General features: G+C 38.7%; 1 protein-coding gene across 1 annotated transcript; it reads left to right on the top strand.

The window, feature by feature from the left end:
• Window positions 1–12,912: 12,912 nt before the first annotated feature.
• Window positions 12,913–20,865, top strand: LOC112010833 (eukaryotic translation initiation factor 3 subunit I). The gene is made up of 8 exons (XM_065772135.1): window positions 12,913–13,289; window positions 13,392–13,607; window positions 14,555–14,682; window positions 14,952–15,071; window positions 15,203–15,292; window positions 16,297–16,383; window positions 16,482–16,561; window positions 20,608–20,865. Exons 1-8 carry the CDS (start codon window positions 13,106–13,108, stop codon window positions 20,681–20,683), a joined length of 981 nt encoding a protein of 326 aa, XP_065628207.1. The 5' UTR covers window positions 12,913–13,105; the 3' UTR covers window positions 20,684–20,865.
• Window positions 20,866–22,828: the final 1,963 nt, after the last annotated feature.

Raw genomic sequence — 22,828 nt, 5'->3', positions numbered from 1 at the left:
AAAAAAAAAAAAAAAAAAAAAAAAAAAAAAAAAAAAAAAAAGAACAACAACCAAATAAAATAAAATAACACAAGGGAAAAAAGCATAGAAGCAGCAAGGGCACGTTGGACTGATACGCCGGGGGATCTACTCCTTTTGCTCAGGCTGGACAGGGGCAACCTCTGACTCCTCCGAGCCCTGGCCTGAGGGAACGGCCTGCAGGGGTACAGCGAGAACGGCTGCTTCCTCGGTGGTGGGAATTTGAGCATCGGAAGGGACCTCCACTATCTCTTGGGGCACCTCTTCACTCGGATGCTCCCTTAGTTCAGCAGGGCCCACCTCCTCAACAATCTCCCCAGCCTTAGCGCCATTAAGGGCGACCTCACGGATAGCAGGGGGTAGTATACTCTCTCTGCCTTCCACAGGTCGGACGAGGCCTCCACCCCAGCTTGTTTGAGGGCCTCAGCCCAGACCTGGGAGCAGTATCGCCTACCCCCGGGACTTGAGCTTTATAGAGGGCCTCTACCTCAGCCACCCCATCAGCGTAGGCTGCGGTCTCAGCCTCCTCCTTGGCAATCAGGGCCATCTCCCTGCCAAAATCTGCCTCGTCCTTAGCCCGCCGAGCCTGGTCTCTGGCCCACTCTGCCTTCCTTTAGGCCCCTTCGGCCGCAGTCACCTTAACCTGCAGATCTGCGAACAGATCCCTCGCGATCTGCAGCTGCTCCTCTGCCTCGCCCAGGCGCCTCGTCTGCTCATTGGCCTGGTTTTGGGCACCCTCAAGACCGGACACTGCACTGTCCTAAGCCCTGGTCATCGCCTTCAAGTCCTCTCGGGCCTTGGTGAGGTTAGCCTCGGAGTTCTTCAGAGCCCGGGTGGCCTGAAAGCGCCAATCACGCTCCTGGTCGAGGGCCTTCCCCTAGTCATTCGCCGCCCCCTCCAACCTATAGATGGCCTGGACAGCCTGCCAGAGTAACCAATGCACTATAAGCCCAACAAAGAAAAAAGGGGGAAGGGGAAAGGAAAAGAAAGGGAGGAGAGTCGAAATTATAGCCCTTACCATCCCTATATATCGCTTAAGGCTGAGGAAGACCTGTTTGCTCCTCAAAGAGTTCAGCTCGGCCATGTCCGCTGGGAGCAGCAGGCACCTCTCCAGCGCGTCGGCCACGTGCGCGCCTTCGCCCTCGTTGAAGTCCCTGAGGGAGGCATCATCCTTCAGGGGCTCCCCATGGAGCATCGGAGCTGGGAGCCAAGCTTGAGCCTCGGACGTGGTGTCGACGACCTGCCTATCTTGGCTCTTGCCGCCTATCTGAAGCTGCTTGGATGGCCACAGAGTGTTGTCCTCCTTCTGTGAGGACACCGTCTTACCCTCCATAGGCCTTTTGCCCTAATCCTTCTTCTTCTTGGGATCGGCAGGCACGATCCCAGAAGGCAGGCCCGTCTAGGAAGGAGAAGGAGGAGGAGGGGGAAGCTTCTACTGAGCGGAAGTCGACCTAGTCTTCGGAGGAGGAGGGGGAAGCTTCTGCTGGGACTTCCCCAGTTGGCCTTCAATCAGGTCCAACAAACTGGTGGTGGGCTTCCTCTTGTAACCCATCGCTGGCAGAGGAGGGGCTTCTGAAGCAAGGAGGTCTGCTCCCGTCAAACAAGGGTCGCCCAAGTCCCCGGGAGGGTCCTCGAACTGATCAAGCTGTGCGAAAGCGTCGAACGCGTCCTCCTCTCTCTCCGGATCCTCCTCGACAGCCTCGGCGAACACTTGGGAAGAAGAAGGAACGACTACAGTAACAACTTCTGACTCGAAGGGCTCCTTGGGGAACTGAAATCCGTCCTCGGTCATGGTAATTCTCTGAAGCCGAGGGTCGTTGGCTCGGATCACGTGCTTCGGAACCGAGAATGATTTCTGGACAGGAGTATACCCCAAGATTTTATGGGCAACCCTAACTTGATTGTCGTCCTTGTTTATATAAACCGACGCCCTCAGCACCTTCTGCAAATCTTCCCGGTTGACCAAGTGGAGGTGGCGCTCAAAGGCGTGCGGGTCTGCAAACGGAAAACACCACCACGTTAGTAAAAAAGAGGGGAAGAAAAAAGACAAAAGAACTTAAAACCCCTCCTACTCCCACTGCCCTACCTGGTATTCCCTCCGTTGTTAGGCAGTGAAGGCCATCGTGCCACCCCCCTGACACGATGAGGAAATCCTCGTTTAGCCCCTTGCTGGACTCAGGGAGGCACTGGATAAGCCGCACCCTGTCGTCCCTCGTCTTCAGGTAATAAGACTTGCCCTTAAGGAGCTGAAGGTTGTAGCACTAGTTCACGTCATGGTGGGTCAACCTTAGCCCCATCTTCTCGTTCAGGGCGTCCACACAGCCCAGAATCCTAAAGACGTTTATCTCACACTAGGTAGGGGCCAACCGAAAGTGCGTGAGGTAGTCCCTCATCACCGGCCCCATGGAGATCGTCATCCCCCCTTCAAGGAAGGCGACAATGGGAATTACCACCTCGCCCTCCCGTCTGTGTAAGCGCCAATCCCCGTCCTCACAATATCTCAGACCTACATTGCCGGGAATTCTGTAGTTGGCAATGAATTTCTCCATCGCCTCCTCAGTATAGACGTATTTCTTAAACCTACTCATCCCAGTTGACGCCTAAAAGAACTAAAAAAGAACAGGTGAAGGAGAAGAAGGGGTAAAGAGGGAGAAAGCTCAGAGAGGGATAGAGCGACTTACTGGGAGGAGGAGGAGCTCCTCGGACAGGCTTTTTGTGCTGTAGATGTAAGTGAGAGTGTGTCTGAACTCAGGAAGGACGCGCGAGAATTCTTGATTGCAAATAAGGAACAGGAAGAAGCAGTTCGTATGGGTATTTATACCCCAAATCGAAGAGCCATGTGGGTTTTCCCGCCCATAAATGTGAGACAAACCTCCACCGTTGGATTGGTAACGCCTCATTAGATGTGGGGAGCACAGAGCCGCTTGAATTTAATGATGGGCACATTACACGCTCCAAAATGTCAGCGACGTGCCTAGGGCAGATGAATAGACCCCAGTGCTGACAGGGGGTAAGGCTGAGGATGTCAAAATCCTTCTCCCCGCCCGAGGATGCATGCAGCAAGATTTTGAGGGGCTATTGTGGGGCCAGAAAAACAGGTGGCCTTAGCCCACTCCAAGCCAGGCCCAAGGGCCCACGCCGATGACGCATAAGGGGTCCGTGTATGAGAGCGCGAGGATTAATCTCTGAGGAACTTATCCGAGGATGGCCCCGTCCTCGGGCGTCCGAGACCTCGGAAGAACACGAGTACCACCCCACCAAAGGAGACTCCTTGAATATCCGAGAAGGAGAGGGCCTAGTGCCACGCGTCGGCGACTGGAGCACGGCGAAGGAGCAAGCCTTAGGCGAGCTGTCACCTCTGCATTGAATGCGCTCACCTAACCCCCCTAGCCGCATTAATGGGGATGTAACCCCTTGACAGGGCAACATTGATCATGGTAAGCCACTTGAGTACGGATAAGGCCTCTGATGGGACGGACGGTCAGAGGGAAGGCCAATGGATGATCAACAGAAGGAAGAAGGGGATAGGAGAGAGAGAACTATATAAGAAAGGTGAGTAAAGAGTTTAAGGGGGACTTTTGGGATCATTCAAGGGAATGCAATAGAAGGATTCAGAGGTCATGTCAGTTTCTGGGGGGGAACCTCCTCGGATGAGGGCCGAGGAGCTATCCTTAGTTGTAAGTTGGGCTCACTCCCCTTCAATGGAAAAAAGTGGTTTGTGCTCCGTTGTTAATCTGTGAGGGCCTAACCCTTCGACCCACTCTCTAAAAATGTATTGTTGGGAAACCTTCCTAAACTGAGTCCCTGCAGAAACAATAAGGACACCTACAAGAGAAAGGGCAGTACTTGTAGAAATTGCAGAGCTAGGGGTAGAAAAAATATCCTGAGAAGAGAGTAACAACTGAGGGTGAGAAAAATGTAGTACCCATAGAAATAAATCTTTAGTAGCAAAAAACAAAAGAGAGAAGCAGCTGAAGGTGAGAGAAAGGCAGTACTCATATAAATAGATCTCTAGTAGAGGGAGATTAAAATTTTAGAGAGGAGGGAGATAGAAAATTTCGAAGAAGAAGGAGATGAAATTTTGGAGAAGAAGTAGGTAATGGGGGATTTTAAGAATTTTTTTAATAGAGCGTATTACGTTAAACAGAGAAATATGGATTCAGTGCTTTTAATAAAGAATGTATATTCCTCATTTTAAATAATAGATATCATAAGGAATTATTATTCCTTGCAATAAAAACATAACCAAACAACCATATAGCTAAAACATAGGAAATTACCTTTTTAGAAGTCAGAGACTGTAAATGTCTTGAAAGTTTTTTCCTTCTCCTCTCTACGTAGGAGCTTTTCTCTCTCACTTCAGGTGAGCTTTTTCTTTCCACAAGCCCTAGCACTGTGGAATTTCAAGGAATATAGAATGGATTCAAACTTCATTGAGAGGTTACAAAAAATACAACCCACGGAGGAAAGGGCAAAGTAGTGTAGATAAACTTAGCCCACAGAGAGAAGACTATTGAAGAATGTTCACTCACGCTGTTAGGCAGATTTCTAACAAACCAACCATACAACCAAGAGCAGCAAAAGCATTACTACAATCTATATGGAAGCTTAGGAATGACCTGAGAATTGTGGACGTGGGGGAAGGGCTGTTTCAATTTCAATTTAAGTTAGAGAGCCAATTAACTTGGGTACTAGATAATGGCCCTTGGAGTTTTGACAACAATCTTTTGGTTCTCAGAAGATGGGAGAGGGGCATGACAGCTAACTCGGTTACTTTCTCAACCTTTCCTATATGGGTTCAAGTGTGAGGTCTATCTTTTGACTTGATCAATAAAGAGGTGGGATGGGAAATTGGCAAAGGATTAGGCCATATGTATGAGGTGGATAACAAGAATTTCCTTTCAAATCAAGTTCGTTTCATTAGAATTCGAGTCGAGATCTCTCTAGAAAAGCCAATTCATTGAGGGGGATAGGTTGCAAATCCTGAGGGTGAACAGGTACTAGTTGGTTTCAAGTACGAACGATTGGTTGGATTATGCTAACAATATGGCAAATTCGACCATGAGGTGAAGGACTGCTCCGACCAGGGGACCTCACAGTAGGCCAAAAAATCATACGGAGATTGGCTGAAGGTTTTGTAAGAAAGATATGGGATCAAACTAGGCCAAAACCAATGCGCCACCACCTACACCAGCGCCGGAACCACCCCAAAGAGTTAGGGTTTCAATCACTACTCATGGTGAGGTGGTGGGTAATAATGATATTAATGATATTTAAGGGAGGAAAGATAACGCCTTAACACATAATTACCCGCATCAAACTCAAGCAGCGGATTTTTAGGGAAACCAAGATGTTGGTCGTGAGGAAGTAATGAAGGAGACTTTAACTGGTGTGAGAATCTCAGGATCAGACCAAATTATTAGGGATAATATTAAGCAAACAAAAATCACGGGCATGGAGATTACCATTGTAAAGTGCAATGAATCACATACATTGCAATCAACGCTTATTAACGTGCTTGTCACTTATGATAAGTTAAACGCACATGTTGATCACTTAATCCACTTAACTCAGCCACGTGAGGAGTCATCTGATATGGAAAAACAAAATCAGCTATGTGGGACAATGAATAACACAACGTGGAAAAGAATTCAACACACACAAAACTCTAAAACAAACCTTAGCCACCAAAGCTCATGTGGTGCAAAGAGAGCTCAACCCAGAGTCAATGTTTGTGATGAAGAAGAGATCCAGATTGCCAAACGAAGAAAAAGAATGGAAGAAAAAAAAAATCATGAGCTGTAACTGCCAGGGGCTTGGGAACCAATGTGTAATAGATGTACTCTCATACTTAGTGTGCATAAAAACTCCCAAAATTTTGTTTCTAATGGAAACAAAACGATCTGTAGAAGAGATAAAGCGGATTCAAGTTGACTTACCCTATTGATGTATGTTCGTGATGCCTAGTATTCGTCGCAGTGGAGGCCTAGCACTACTTTGGATGGAGGAGATTGATTTGCACATTCAAACTTTCACCCTAAATCATATAGATGCTCTCATCAAGGATGACCCAGCCAACCTATAGAGATTGATAGGCTTCTATGGTTGGCTGGAGGAACAACGGAAGCAAGAATCATGGCAACTCCTAAAACATCTCCACTCCAGACATTCTGCCCCTTAGCTCTGCCTTGGGGATTTCAATGAAATCCTTCAATCTGAGGAGAAGAAAGGTGGGCTACCTAAACAATTGGCCCTTATGCAGCAATTTCAGGAAGCTCTATTGCATTGTGGATTGGTGGATTTGGGTTACCGAGGTAATATCTTTACATGGACTAATAGGCATGATGATTTAGTGCAGGAACGATTGGATAGGGCATGCGCCACGATTGAATGGAGGGACAAATTTTCTCAAGTGCAAGTCACTCATTTAGAGGTATCCTATTCACACCACAACCCAATTCTTGTTACTACTCACATTCGGCCATAGCTCACTATAAAGAAGAAAATACCACACAGATTTGAGGAAAGATGGGCCACTCACCCAAATTATGCTAACATCATACAGATGGCTTGGGAATCAGATGTACCTCATGGAAGCCCAATGGCAAGGCTATTTGAAAAAATAAAAAGATGCAACTCTGCCCTTGTAGATTGGAGCCGAAATACCTTTGGATACTCAAAGTTGTAATTGCAAGAAAAAAAAATGCTGGAAGAGTTGTGCTTACAGAATAAAGCCGAGAACTTAAGCTCCATCAAAAATCTCAAAGCTGAAATTACCAATATCATCCACCAAGATGAGCTCGTTTGGAGACAAAGATCCCGATCAATTTGGCTACCTGCGGGGGACAAGAACACAAAGTACTTTCACAATTGAGCCAGTCAATGCCGACAAAAAAATCATATCTCAGGAGTGTTTGATACTGAAGAAAGGTGGTGCACTTCAATGAACAAATTGCCCAATTAGCCGAATCATACTTCCAAGAATTGTTCTCTATGACCTAACCAAAAAACATTGAGAGTGTCTTACAATTGGTTCAAAGCAAAGTCACCCCACACATGAATGAGAGCTTCACTTGTTTATACACTGCTAATGAAGTCAGAGTAGCCCTTTTTCAAATGCACCCATCAAAATCACCCAAAACGGATGGTATGGTATGTCTCCCTTTTTCTTTGAGAAATATTGGCATATCATAGGAAATGATGTTACTGAAGCTATTTTATTTGTTTTACACTCTAGCCATATGTTGAAAAAAATGAACCACACAAATATTGTTTTAATCCCAAAAAAGAAAGACCCCAAATACCTGACAAACTATAGACCCATTAGCTTGAGTAATGTTGTATCTCGAATAATTTCAAAGGTTATTGCTAATCGTTTGAAGCATATCTTGCCTAATGTGATTTATGACTCTCAGAGCCTTTGTGCCAAACCGTCTTATTACTAACAATACAACAGTTGCTTATGAGATTCTACACAGAATAAGATATAGAAGAAGAGGGAAGGTGGGCTACATGGCGATTAAGCTAGACATTAGCAAAGCCTATGACCAAGCAGAGTGGACTTTTTTGGAGGGTATTATACAGAAATTGGGCTTTGATCAAAGATGGGTGAAATTGGCCAGGGAGATAGTCACCACAACCTCATATTCAGTCTTTATCAATGGGGAACCTAAGGGCCTTATCACTCAATCTAGGGGCATTTGGCAAGGAGACCCACTATCTTCTTACCTTTTCCTCCTATGTGCTGAAGGCCTCTCGGCATTACTACGTAAGGCAGCAGAGAATCATGTGATCAATGGAATTATGTCTAGACAAAATGGCGTGTGCATCTCCCACCTCCTATTTGCAGACAATAATTTACTATTTTGCAAAGCCGTGGTTGGAGAGTATGAACAACTATTGTGCATTCTTGGCCAATATGAGGTAGCATCGGAACAAGAAATCAACTGCCAAAAAACCTTCTTGTTTTTTAGCAAGAACACAAATCCTCAAATAAGGAGAATGATCCAACGTCAATTGGGGGCTAGAATAACGACAAACAATGACAAATACCTTGGTCTACCTATAACAAGTGGTAAATCAAGAGTTAACACCTTCAAAAACTTACAAGAAAAGATTACCAAGCGTGTGATGGGGTGGAAGGAGAAGTTTATATCAAAGGCAGGTTGGGAAGTTCTTAAAAAAATAGTGGCACAAGCGATTCCCACATATGCCATGAGCCTATTCAAGCTACCCAAATCCATGTGCGACTCTATCAATTCCTTGTTGGCAAAATATTGATGGGGACAAAACAGAGAAGAAATGAAGATTCATTGGGTTAATTGGAAAAAACTATGCACCAACAAAAAGGAAGGAGGGATGAGTTTTAGAAACTTGCATGCATTCAACTTGGCAATGCTCTCAAAGCAAGCATGGAGACTAACCCAAGATACAAATTCTTTATTTTACAGTGTATATAAGGTGAGATACTTTCCTAAATGTTCATTCATGATGGCTCAATTAGGTAGTAACTCGTCTGTTGTTTGGAGAAGCCTACTTGCAGCAAGGGACATCATTTACAATGGGTTGAAGTGGCGTGTGGGAGATGGCAAGACAGTGGGGGTCTACTCTCACAAATTGCTACCACACCCCCCCCCCCTCCCCCCCCCCCCCCCCCCCCAATACCACTAAATGAACATGCCAAAGATATGCGGGTCTGTGAGCTCCTAGATAAAGAATCACAGCAGTGGGATAGAGGCAAAATTGAGACAATGTTTGCATAAAGGACACGGCAGGAAATTCTGACACTACCATTGGACCATTTGAACTCTCCTAACACGCTAATCTGGACAAAAAATAAAGCTGCAAAATTCACAATAAAAATTGCATATCACCTTGCAATTTGCCTAAACATGTAACCTTGGGCAAAACACTCATCAAGCCGTGCTTTTAAACCAGCTTGGAGCAAAATCTGGACACTCAACATACCGCCCAAAGTTCGAATGTTTTTATGGAGAGTTTGCTCCAATTGCCTCCTAACTAGGGAATATCTTATGGGAATGCCCATTTGCACAAATGTATGGGCATTAATGAGTAGCCAAATCCAGAAATGCAGAAACATCGCAAAAGACATCTTTCATTTATTTCGACAGATGCACGAGAAGCTTAGCTAACAGGAACTTGAGTAGTGGGCAGCTACGGCATGGTCAATTTGGAATGCGAGGACCAAGTTTTACTTTGAGCATGTCCAAATCCAACCAAAAGTAATCATTGAAGTAGCGAGAGGCTTGCTAGATGAGTACCAACGCCTCATGGCCTCGCAATGACTAGCCAAATTTTTTTGCTGTATTTGTAACTTGTTTAAACTTTAAAACCCCAAAACATAAAATGGGGGTCACTACTATACTACAATTTCTTTACACATTAATGAAATTTCTATCATTTGAAAGTCAAAAAAAAAAAAAAAAAAAAGAAAAAGGAATAGCAATTACATTGCAAAGTCAATTACAGTCTACCAAACATATCCTAAGGATTGCCTCAATAATTTCAATGGTGTGATTGGGAATGACAAAAGAGAACTTTGTTAAGATCCTAATTGTCTTGTAGGCCCTAAGCATTGCAGACAATAAGGCTATTCTCATTTTAATTAAAGAAGCCTTGGATTGTATCTCGAAGAATACTCTCAATGGATCATATCACTTTTCAGCAAATTTGTTTCTTCTTCAAACACATTTCTAGGGTTTAGGTTAGAGGGACCACTACTATACTTTCTTTTCCTTTATCCTTCTCTCACTGTCTCACAACAATTCTCCCCAATCTCTTTTTTCCCCTTTACCCTTCTATCTCAAATTCTCATTGTTTCATAGCAACTCTATTTTTATTTTCCTTTTTTTTCCCTTTATCTACTTCAACCCCTGCCCAATTTTTTTAGTTAATAGACATAGTATTTCATTTAGGATACTTATTGTTACCATACATAGCTAGTTATTCTCTGATAGAATCTTATTAAATGTATTGTATTCGTTTTTTTTAAAAACAAATATGTAGAATAACTTTATATAATGGGAAGAGAACAAATACTGGATGGAAATATAATTTTTAGCTAATGTTAAAGATAAAAATTCGATGACTTGCATCTTTTGTAATAAAGTCACAATGGGAGGGATACATGGAGCAAAACTCAAGCAAGGAAATTTAAAAAAACTACAAAGTGTTTAAAATGTCCTGATAACGTTAGAGAAGAACTTGAGTATTATTTGATGGAGAAGAAGATTGAGAAGGAGAACTATGACAAGTTGCATGATTTTGACGAATATAAATAATATGATTGAAATTGAGGATGCAGATGATGATAAAGGTAAATGAAGTAGAAGTTACCCAAAAAGGGAAAAAAATCATGCTCTATTAAGAGAGGGATTGGCAATAACACCCGAGTGAAATTAATGTCAAATTTTAGAAAGTTGAAAGGTCCCATGGATTCTATTATGATTTATGACATTAAAGCCATAAAAGGAGGTAGAGCTTTGGAAACATAGAAAGATGAAGCTAACTAACATCAATGATAAATTTGACAAAGAGAAAAGAGTGCAGGCTTGTTAGTATACTAGTTGGTTATTTTATCTAGCATGTATGCCATTCAATGTTGCTCGCTCAGATGCCTTTAAATGAGCAATTGAAGCTATCAGGCAATATGGTCCAAATATGGAACCTCCTAGTTAGCATGAGTAAAAAGTTCCAATTCTCAAGAAGGATGTGACTTGCACAAATAAGTTATTGAGTAATCACATGGAATCTTGGGAGAGGTATGGTTGCTCTATTATATCTAATGGGTGGACTAGTAGAACCAATAGGAACTTGATGAACTTTTTTGTGAATTGCCCATCTGGAACTATGTGAAGTCATTGATGCATCATCTTTTTATGAAAAATGGGAAAAAAATGTTCAAATTACTTGATTCATTTGTAGATCAAATTGGGGAGGCTAATGTAGTCCCAAATAATATCAGATGATGGATTAAATTAGGGAGGCTAATGTAGTCTCAATTATTTTTTATGATTTCTTATTCATTGTTCCCAAAGTCATCGAAAAGATAAAGGAGAGAGAAAGTTAAAATATTTATTAATAAATCTCATCGGTCATGAAAAGAGAGAAATTTTTTTATTAAAATAATAACTAAATACTTATATCACATCTTCCATACAATGCTATTATTATAATGCTATTGTAGCAAATGCCAAATTTATTTGGTATTTGACGCATCTTAGAATATTGGCATCAGTGTTCCAAATGTTAAAATTTTAGTATTTGGCACACCAAACACTAAAAATACACCTCCATCACTTGTGTCCTACATCAAAAAAATTTAGCATGTCATAGTACACTTCTACTCTGGGGCAGAGGAAGAAGGGGGAGGCAAGGGGGGACTACCCCTTGACTTCCTCAAAAAATTTCTAATACTAGTACTATATTGTGGTAAAAGACTATTTGCTAGCTCCTGACACAAAGGACTTTAAGTCAAAAATCTTTTACTATATGTATTAGCTTGTCAATTCCTTTACATTCACACTACAAGTCTGCAACAAGCAATTATTTTATTAAATAATAGGTCCTATTTAATAATAATGAGAAGTGCTACGTCCATAATATTTTTTCAAACTTTTACAACAAATCATAAGTGGTAAGTTGTTACTGGTTCTAATTTGAACCAATCACTTAAATTACTTTTTTATCCACCAATAACAAGCAATAATAACCTACAGCCACTTAGAATTTGTTGTGAAAATGTCGAGGATATAGCACTTCTCAACAATAATAAAAACCAATTGTAGTGTACATACTTTTGCACCAATACTTTGCTGAAAAAATCGAAAAACAAACTCTATTTTTATGTTCTTACGATAGTGCCAAGTCTATCTCCTATATTTTTTTTTCTCTTTTTCTTTTTATCAATATTTTTAGTCTCAAATCCTAAATTTTTGCTATAAATCTACACTTTGCATGTATATTACTATATTCTTAATATTTTTTCATTGATTTATTTCCACAATTTATTTTAAAGAATCAAATAACATGTTTGAACTTTGCGTAGTTAGATTAATCTCTTGATTTGATTGTTATAAACTATGAATTAATAATAATAATAATAATAATAATAACCACTATGCACCCTTAGCACGATGGTCACTCCATAAAGAATAAGTGCTTGTGAGGTGCAGGGGGCAAGGCTGAGGTTCAAGTTTCCAAGAAGGAGCTTCACACACATATACACTTAGATTAGGCTAGAGTAGAATTTCTATCTTGTATAATAATAATAATAATAATAATAATAATTTTTTATTAAGTAAATATTATAATTAAACTTGGTATGAAAAAATAAATTAAAGTTTACATTTTTACTAGATTGTGTATGGCAATTACATTACCATATTGTGGTTTATTAATTATGTTATTATTATTGATTAATATTTCTAAGATTAATATTACTTTCAATTTTGTCTTTTAATTTTGCCCCTCTCTCATCTAAAATCCTAACTACGCTACTACCATTGCTATGTACTAAAACTTTGAAATAATTTTTCTCTCTTCTTTACCAACTCTCTCTTTCATATATATCTCTCTCCTCTCTCACATTATTACTTCTTCTTTTTTAAATAGTTATTAGGTGTTATTTTAGGTTATTTTAATGGATGACATGTTAAAATAAAAGACAAGAGATATAATGTAAAGTTAAATATTATGCTAAAATAAATAAAAATAACTTTTTAACGTGTTAAAATATAAATTTTTTTCTTTTAGAACAGTGTGCTTCGTTGGGAAAACAATAATACAGATACTTTGGACACGGACCACTCAAATAGTGTTAGCCCAACTATGTTAATGGGCTGTAATAATAAACTCATTATTATGCACACTGTTCCAATCCTGGTCGACCTCGAACTCTCAAGAACCCTAAATCTTGCATAAGTTCCAGTACCGTCTCTCTTTTCCGCCATAAAACGCATAATAAACCCACAGGATTTTTCAGAGATCAAAGAAACAAACAAACAAAGAGAAGAGAAGAGAAGAGAAGAGAAGAGAAGCGAAGCGAAAAAAGCCAAATCAGAAAGCCATGAGACCGATTCTGATGAAAGGCCATGAAAGGCCACTCACATTCTTGAAATACAACCGCGACGGCGACCTCTTGTTTTCCTGCGCCAAAGATCACAACCCTACCGTCTGGTTCGCCGACAACGGCGAGCGTCTCGGCACCTACCGTGGCCACAACGGCGCCGTTTGGTGCTGCGATGTCTCAAGCAAGTCCTCCCCTCTCAATCCACAAACTAACTCACTCGCTCTTTTACCTTATTTTATTTTATTTTATTTTTGTGAAAATAATTTTGATTTGGTTTCAATAGGGGATTCGATGATGTTGATTACTGGGAGTGCCGATCAAACGGCCAAGATATGGAATGTTCAGACCGGAGAGCAGTTGTTCACGTTCAATTTCGGGTCTCCGGCTAGGGCTGTAAACTTGTCAGTCGGCGATAAGCTTGCCGTCATCACGACCGATCCGTTTATGGATTTGCCTTCGGCTATTCACGTCAAAAGCATCGCCACTGACCCCGAAGACCGTAAGCTTCTCACTTGAGAGTGATATCTTCATATGTGTTGTGGTGGACAATTATGTGTGTTTATAAATTGGCGATGAATTTATTGCTTGAATGTGATTTTGATGAACAATGTGCAACTCTAAATTGTTGTTGGTTTGTTGAGTTGTTGGTAATATCCGTGTACAAGTGGATGGACATGTTATGTGTATTGATTAGATAATGTAATTTATCTAGTAGCATATGACCATGTTGTTTTGATGCATACAAGATTATTGGGTCTAGCATAGAATCACATGTCCAATCATTATTATCAGTGTTTATTAGATCATTATTTGATGTGACTCACACATGGGGGTTCGCTAATGGTTCTTCTGTCATGGGGTTTATAGAATTGTCATTGTTTTGTACAAATATTTTCTATTTTTAATTCTTTTGGGTATTGTACATGACTACATGAAGGGAAAAAAAAAAAAAATAGAAGAGTCACATGTCTTAAGTTGCAGATGAACCACTATTATTATTATTGTTATTTTTGAAGTAAAAGGTAGGTAGTGAAACTATTGAGTCTAATTGTTATTGTTTGTTCTTGAAATTTTTTTTTTCCTTAAAGATAAGTAATGATTCTGTTGAATAAGATGATTGTGTGTATGCATTATGCAAGTAGAACTCTGAGACCAGCTCCTACAAGTTAGGAATTTTATGAACTCCAATAAAAGTGAAAAACAAAAAGAATTATAGATGCTACCAATCATAAAGTGTTTGTGGTTAACTTGCTTTTCTCACACTCTTTAAATGTGTGGCCTTTCAATTTTGGACGCTTTTGACTCTTGAGCTGCATTCCTTTGAATGATAATGTTAGAAAGAGATGCTATGCTTGTGTGTTTCTGGTATGGTAAGGTTTTTTGAAGCTTAAATATTACAAATGAACTCTAAGGTAACTTAAAATCATCAATGGTTCCATTTTGTAGAGACTGGTGACTCTGTTCTCGTCCTGAAGGGCCCTCAAGGAAGAATTAATAGAGCTGTTTGGGGGCCCCTAAACAAAACCATCATAAGTGCTGGAGAAGATGCTGTGGTTCGTATATGGGATTCTGAGGTAAGTGTCTCGTAATTCTAAGATTGCCATGCTATCTTCAATGAAATAGTTAAGTGTTTCTTTGGTTACAATTAGCATTTCACTGTTTGTGGCTTTATGGTAATCACTGCATTCTTGCTGGATTCTTCAAAGTATAAGTGTAGAACTTAAAGTCTTAACTTTCTGTTTGCCACTCTTCTGTCTCCCGTTTCTCTTATCATTCTTCCCTGAAGCCTATTTATGGTTTGATTCACCTTTATATTTGTTATACTTATTAATCAAACATGCAGACTGGAAAAATGCTTAAAGAGTCCGAGAAGGAAACTGGCCACAAAAAAACGATAACATCACTTTCGAAATCTGCCGATGGTTCACACTTCCTCACCGGTTCACTTGATAAATCAGCTAAGGTACAGATTTCAGTCTTGTCATTCCTTCTGACTTTTTACACTATATATTATCATTAAGTTTTTTAAAATTTTCTGTGTAACTTATGTTTTTTTTTTACCTGATCATTTTGGTTTTCTGGCAAATATTTTAGCTGTGGGACATCAGAACTTTGACTCTTATCAAGACTTACGTGACTGAACGTCCAGTCAATGCCGTGACAATGTCTCCACTTCTTGATCATGTATGTATTTATTTATAAAATGTAAACTTTTGGGCTCATGCTACAAATATCATGTGTCTATTCATTATGATTTATCTTCCTATTAGAAATGACATGATAATATGACATTTATTTAAGTACGCTGACCATGATGAGGTTCAAAATTGTAGTGAAGTTGTAATGTTCTTGTTTTGGGTTCTGAAAGACCTTTTCTGTCATGCAAGTGAGCCTATATTTAGTTAATATCCTCAACTACCTATCCTGTAAAAGTTGATCACTCTGTTTGTTATCATTTATTTTTTCAACTCCTGAGTTTTGATAATAAGTCCCAACATATTTTTGGTAAAGTAATATATGATATATGGTTTTTTGCTACTATTCTGAAATATGTAAGAGAAATTCCAATGAATAAGATCATGAAGGTTTCTTAAATAATGTCTGGTGTATATGGGTTTAGGAAGGGTTAGGTAATAAAAGCTTTATATAGGTGCCAATCCTTTTCCTAGAAAGACTAGAACGCTAAATAACACTCCTAATAACAAATAAAAGTAATTAAGAACTTTTACTATTATAAAACTTTTACGTATTGGAAAAGAGTTATTAAGAACTTCTAAACCAAATAGGAAAATGACTTAAAACGTATATTAAGACTCATGGTCATGGGCCTCTGGTGCAGCCTATTACAGCCTATTCTAGAAAATCTATAAATTATTAGATCTAACAACTTTTGAACCTAAAGAAACCTTTTATTAATAGTATTACTAATATTAAAAATTAAAAAAAAAAAACAAAAACAAAAAGATTACAAAAGAAACCGTATATTAAGACTCAATAATAACTTCAAGTAACCTATGAAGGGTGCCAAGAAGGCCACACATCAAAATTAGACCACAATTCTTGAATCTTTTGGTATTTGATATTTTTTTTTCTTGAGCTCTTTTCCAGCTGCATCAACAATTCTGGCCATTCATGTTGCTTGATTCATTCAATACTTGATAAACTTCAATGCCTTCTATGCTTTCCAGGTGGTGCTTGGAGGTGGTCAAGATGCATCAGCTGTTACGACAACTGATCATCGTGCTGGTAAATTTGAGGCAAAATTCTATGACAAGGTAAATCCAAACTTCCATCGAAGTTCTTTGATGATATAAAGGTTCATGTATGTTTAGTATCTTTGGTATATGATGTCCTCCCATTTTCATATGGTTAGATTCTTCAAGAAGAAATTGGAGGTGTGAAAGGGCATTTTGGACCAATAAATGCTTTGGCTTTCAATCCAGATGGGAAAAGGTATGGTTCTTTATGTTCTCTCATTACAAAATTGAGGTTACTAAACTTATATAAAAAAAAATTTGAGTTTCCTAAACTGGTATTGAGCAAAGGCTTCTCCTTCGTTGTATCTGGTATTTGATAGATTAGCATCATTGTATCTGGTATTTGATAGATTAGCATATTGTAATGGTGTTTCTCAACTATGCCATATGATTTTTTACCATAGAAAGTTATTTCTATTGATGTTTTGATTTAAAGAATTCTTCTTATGTCATTATATTCAGCTAGTAACCATGGTAATGCATGAAAATGATAACGATATGGGTAAATTACATTTGTGGTTTCTAATTTTCCAATAGCAATAATTTAACCTACTTTCAGTGTTGTTTCAAATTCATCCCTTCATCCAAATCCATTTACAGATAAAGAGTTTGTCTGGTACAAGTCACATGATTGAAAATGGTTGTTAAGCCATTAAATTTTTTTTGGAGTTTTTTTTTTTTAATATGAATTTTTATTTAACAAAATATTTCCTTTTCCTCTCTCTCTCTCTCTCTCTGCCCCTTCACTTATTCCCTGCAAGTCTTCTTTTAAGGAAACTGACCTATGCCATCTCTCCTGCTCCCTCCCCAAGTTTCTCCTTTAACCCCTAAGTTTTCTTCTCTCAAAAGTCAAAATCCAGTCCACCAGATTTGATCTTTAATTTAAACTGATCCAAACCAAGATGTACTCTCATCTTTTGTATATTCAAAATTAAAATATCTATGTAAGCAATATTCTAGTTAATGCTACAGATTTAATTTCCCTCTCCCCCATCACCACCACCTTTGGCTACCTCAATCCCAGTTTCCCCAAAATATGCATCACTCATATCATAAGATGTTGATTAGGGGCTTCAATATACGACTCTGCTTAAGATTTAAACAAGGGCCCACTTCCACTGTTCCATTTACTTTCCTTAGCTTTTTTGTTGGGGCTGCTCCATTGGGCTACTAGGGGAGTCTTTGAAATTGTCCAATTCTTACCTGAACTCAAGTTGACATACCAGGAAAAAGAGCAGCTCAAAGTGTCCTTTCAATTAGTTACAGGTGGGTAATAATTTAAGGATGGACCTCTAAATCTTTTACCTAACGATGGCTGCTGTGGTGCTGCATTCAAAAGTGTAAAGGGAATGGTAGTTGTGGCATTGATTGTGGGTGGAGGCCATGGGAAGAGGTGAGTGGGTGGGTGGGTGGTAAAAAAAAAAAGAAAAAAAAAAAGAAGAAGATTACAAAAGAAACCGTATATTAAGACTCAATAATAAATTTAAGTAACCTATGAAAGGTGCCAAGAAGGCCACACATCAAAATTAGACCACAATTCTTGAATCTTTTGGTATTTGATTTTTTTTTTTCTTGAGTGCTTTTCCGGCTGCATCTACAATTCTGGCCATTCATGTTGCATGATTCATTCAATATTTGATAAACTTCAATGCCTTTTATGCTTTCCAGGTGGTGCTTGGAGGTGGTCAAGATGCATCAGCTGTTACGACAACTGATCATCGTGCTGGTAAATTTGAGGCAAAATTCTATGACAAGGTAAATCCAAACTTCCATCTAAGTTCTTTGATGATATAAAGGTTCATGTATGTTTAGCATATTTGGTATATGATGTCCTCCCATTTTCATATGGTTAGATTCTTCAAGAAGAAATTGGAGGTGTGAAAGGGCATTTTGGACCGATAAATGCTTTGGCTTTCAATCCAGATGGGAAAAGGTATGGTTCTTTATGTTCTCTCATTACAAAATTGAGGTTACTAAACTTATATAAAAAAAAATTGAGTTTCCTAAACTGGTATTGAGCAAAGGCTTCTCCTTTGTTGTATCTGGTATTTGATAGATTAGCATATTGTAATGGTGTTTCTCAACTATGCCATATGATTTTTTACCATACAAAGTTATTTCTGTTGATATTTTGATTTAAAGAATTCTTCTTATGTCATTATATTCGGCTAGTAACCATGGTAATGCATGTAAATAATAACGATATGGGTAAATTACATTTGTGGTTTCTAATTTTCTAATAGCAACAATTTAACCTACTTTCAGTGTTGTTTCAAATTCATCCCTTCATCCAAATCCATTTACAGATAAAGAGTTTGTCTGGTACAAGTCGCACGATTGAAAATGGTTGTTAAGCCATTAAATTTTTTTGGAGTTTTTATTTTTATTTTTTTAATTTGAATTTTTATTTAACAAAATATTTTCTTTCCTCTCTCTCTCTGCCCCTTCACTTATTCCCTGCAAGTCTTCTTCAAGGAAACTGACCTATGCCATCTCTCCTGCTCGCTCCCCAACTTTCTCCTTTAACCCCTAAGTTTTCTTCTATCAAAAGTCAAAATCCAGTCCACCAGATTTGATCTTTAATTTAAACTGATCCAAACCAAGATGTACTCTCATCTTTTGTATATTCAAAATTAAAATATCTATGTAAGCAATATTCTAGTGAATGCTACAGATTTAATGTCCCTCTCCCCCATCACCACCACCTTTCGCTACCTCAATCCCAGTTTCCCCAAATATGCATCACTCATATCATAAGATATTGATTAGGGGCTTCAATATACAACTCTGCTTAAAGATTTAAACAAGGGCCCACTTCCACTGTTCCATTTACTTTCCTTAGTTTTTTTGTTGGGGCTGCTCCATTGGACTACCAGGGGAGTCTTTGAAATTTTCCAATTCTTACCTGAACTCAAGTTGACATACCGGGAAAAAGAGCAGCTCAAAGTGTCCTTACAATTAGTTACAGGTGGGTAATAATTTAAGGATGGACCTCTAAATCTTTTACCTAACGATGGCTGATGTGGTGCTGCATTCAAAAGTGTAAAGGGAAGGGTAGTTGTGGCATTGATGGTATTGTGGGTGGAGGCCATGGGAAGAGGTGTGTGGGTGGGATTGATGGAGAGAGGATTTTGTTTTTTTTTGTTTTTTTTTTTTTTTTTTAAATTACATTCCAGCCCACCTTCCATGGGGCTGCATTCAAAACTGTGAAGGAAAGGGTAGTGGTGGCATTGATGGTATTGTGGGTGGAAGCCATGGAAGAGGTGAGTGGGGATGGGTTGGATGGAGAGAGAGAGAGGAGTTGATCTTCTTTTTTTAACATTCCAGCTACCCTTGCGCCTTTCCCTTTCCTCTCATCCCTCCTTCCATTCCAAACAATCCTTAAAAATTATTTAGCTGATGTGGGCATATACATCTGGACAATTGTTTAATTGAATTTCATGTCAACATTTCAGTCACCTAAATTGCATGTGACTAATTATGTTAGCTTAATTTAAAAGGATTTAGACAGAAGGATGAAATCGAAATAATGCTGAAATTCAAATAATGATATTGGTGCAATTGGAAGGGTAGGGGAAAATGGAAGGATTCCCTAATGTTGAACTGTCAAAATTTTAACTTGTAAATGTTTTCAATTCTGTTTCGGTTCAGGGATATTTGTGTAGAAAATTATGATAATATTGTGTGTGTGTGTGTGTGTAGGTTTTTTTGGTATATGTATCTGGTCTTGGAGGCTTTAGGTTATTTGTACAAATATGTAAGGTCTTAAATCATGGTGTTACTTTGGGTGGTGTGGGGGCTGTTTTGACGTGGTAGTAATTGTAGCGTTGGCATCATTTGAGGTAGAGATGGTATTGTGCGTTGTGGTTTGGTACCACTAGTAAACGAGTTGGATTAAAAACAATTTTCCAAGTTTTGTAAAACCTGTGTAAGGTCTTTGTGGCACTGTGTCTCCTCTTTCTTAATGACTTCTGCTTAGTCCCTATTTTATGGTCTATTTTTTGTATTTTAGTTGCTTATGAAATAATTGTATTTGACTGTTCGGTTTAAATAAGGGCCTATTTTGTTTATCCTGTTAGTAGTGGTTTTATTAGTCTTTGCCTTAATGTACTTTTTTAGTCAGATCAGACCAAGATTGTCCTAAAAGTTGGGAGAAATTTTGCATTGTTCAAATGACACTAGTCATGAATTACAATTTATATTCTGTAGCCATTTACTTATTTGATATTTTTCAACTTATAGTTTCTCAAGCGGAGGTGAAGATGGTTATGTACGGTTACATCACTTTGATCCGGATTACTTCAACATCAAGATTTAGATTTTCAGCATATTGATACTTTAGCCTTGAGCTTCAGAGATTTCTTGAAATTAACTTGTATTTTCTTTTTCAGTAGTTAGTTTTCTAGTTGTGATGAAACAACGTTTTGTATTTGCTTGTTGGGACACAGTTTTGTATAAGATACTAGAGTTTTGTTTACGAAGATTATGATTACTTTCAAAGTCTCTCTTTGCAGAACACCAAAGTTCTATTTTAGAATTTCCATTTAGTAGCATTTTAGATTTTTTTTTTTTTTTTCCTTCAAAGGAAAAGAGAAACATATATGAAGCTTTTTACTATTCTTAACTAATAAAAGAAACATATTTTCATCAGCATAAGTATTCTTATATAATAATGTGTTAATTCTATTTGTCAATTTTGTTATATTATTTTGGCATTACTGCGATATATAGATTTATTCATATACCTTCATAGATATTTATATTTATATTTATCCAGACGGTATAGTGGTCGTAAAGAAGCATATGTATATCTCTACACCCACCAATACAAATTACCCCTTGCTTATAAGGCACCTGGGTTATTCTAGTCTTGACTCTTCTTCACTAAGTACCACACTGGATTCAGTAGTTGACAAAACACAGATTATTCAAGGTGGCAGTCACAAACCAACCCGTATCTATGGCTTTGATTGGAATTACATATCGGATTCAAGGCCTCAAAATTCCACGCTACAAAGGTGAGAGAATGGTGATTACCTTCATGAGAGTCAAGCTTGGTTACTAGTTGGCGCATCAAAACTTCCCTTCTTTCTCTCTCTCTCTTGATTTATTTAACATATATAAAAATCTTGGTTCTCTACAAGCCTTTTTGTCTTTTTGTTGGGATGAGGTTATTTTTTTTTTTTTGGTACATAAACTTTTTGTTTTTAGACTGTTGATTGGGTTTTTTATTTCCCCGTCCACCTATACATAGTCAAAGTTTGGGTGATTGGTTGTATGAAAATTGTCACAGCCAGCGTGTGCATCATAGTAGCATCCCTTGGGGTATGGTTTTTCCTTTTGCTGTTTGGTTTTTATGGAAACATCGTAATAGTGTTGTGTTTGAAAACATTCCACTCGATATGAATCTTCATAGTCACTGTCTAAGTCAAGCTGTGGATTTCTTCTTTTGTGTTAGAAAGGTGAGAAAGGTTAATCAAAGAAGCTCAATCCAAGTGAGCTAGTCCAAACCGCCTGAAGGGTGGTTCAAACTTAATACGGATGGCGCTTCAGGTGGGAACCCAGGTAAAGCAGGGGGTGGGGGACTGATCAAGGATAGCAGTGGACATTGGGTCAAGGGTTTTGTAAGATCCATTGGTTTTGCAACCAGTGTCATAGCAAAATTTTGGGCTTTAAGGGACGGGTTGAAGTTGGCTTTGAGTGAAGGAATTCAAAATTTGATTGTGGAGTTAGATGCGAGAGTGGTGGTTGATCTTATTAGCTCTAATGTGGATGCTGTTAAACCATATTCTCCTTTACTGCATGACTGCAAGTACTTGTTGAGAATGTTTCCTCGAGTTCAAGTGAAGCATGTCTATAGGGAAGGAAATCGTTGTGCTGATGCGCTTGCAAGATGGGGATGTTCAATGGATGATGCTTTTGTTGTATTTAATTATCCGCCAAGTACTTGTGTTTTGTGTTTAGTTAATTCAGACTTGACTGGCATGTATATTAATAGAACTGTTAGTACTGGTCTCACCTCTAGTGTGGGATAACTCTTGTCTGGTTTATGTACTTCCTTTTAACCAAAAAAAAAAACTCTTTTAAACAATAATTGGTAAAAGCCGCTCTAAGCAGGATCTAAAGACGTTCAAATAATGATCTCTCTTTTATTTTAGTATGGTTTTCTTTAATCTTTTGAGTCAGGTTCTCTAACTGATTTTGATTTTGATTTTAAAAAAAAAAAAAAAAAAAAAAACCCTAATATGATAAAATGATTTAATACTTGCAAACAAATGTTTCAAAATATTTAGGACAACCATGTTGTGGGTCTCAAAGCTCCTATTTAGTGACACTAGTCCAATTATTCTTGCCATGAATATCAAATGTGAGATCCCTTGCACAACGCATGGTACTTTGTAATTTGTTTTTGTACCATGTTGGCACAAAAGAAATATTCATCATTCTCTCAATAATCTCACTG

The sequence above is a fragment of the Quercus suber genome, unplaced genomic scaffold (genome assembly GCF_002906115.3).
Source record: "Quercus suber isolate HL8 unplaced genomic scaffold, Cork oak 2.0 scaffold_54, whole genome shotgun sequence".
NCBI lineage: Eukaryota > Viridiplantae > Streptophyta > Magnoliopsida > Fagales > Fagaceae > Quercus > Quercus suber.
Note: the sequence above shows the minus strand (reverse complement) of the source record. Positions and strands in the feature narration are given on the sequence as shown.

Coding starts and splice junctions, on each gene's coding strand:
- LOC112010833 (XM_065772135.1), top strand. CDS start 13,106: ATGAGACCGATTCTGATGAAAGGCCATGAAAGGCCACTCACATTCTTG. Junction 13,608..14,554: donor CGCCACTGACCCCGAAGACC/GTAAGCTTCTCA, acceptor TCCATTTTGTAG/AGACTGGTGACTCTGTTCTC. Junction 16,562..20,607: donor TTCAATCCAGATGGGAAAAG/GTATGGTTCTTT, acceptor TTCAACTTATAG/TTTCTCAAGCGGAGGTGAAG.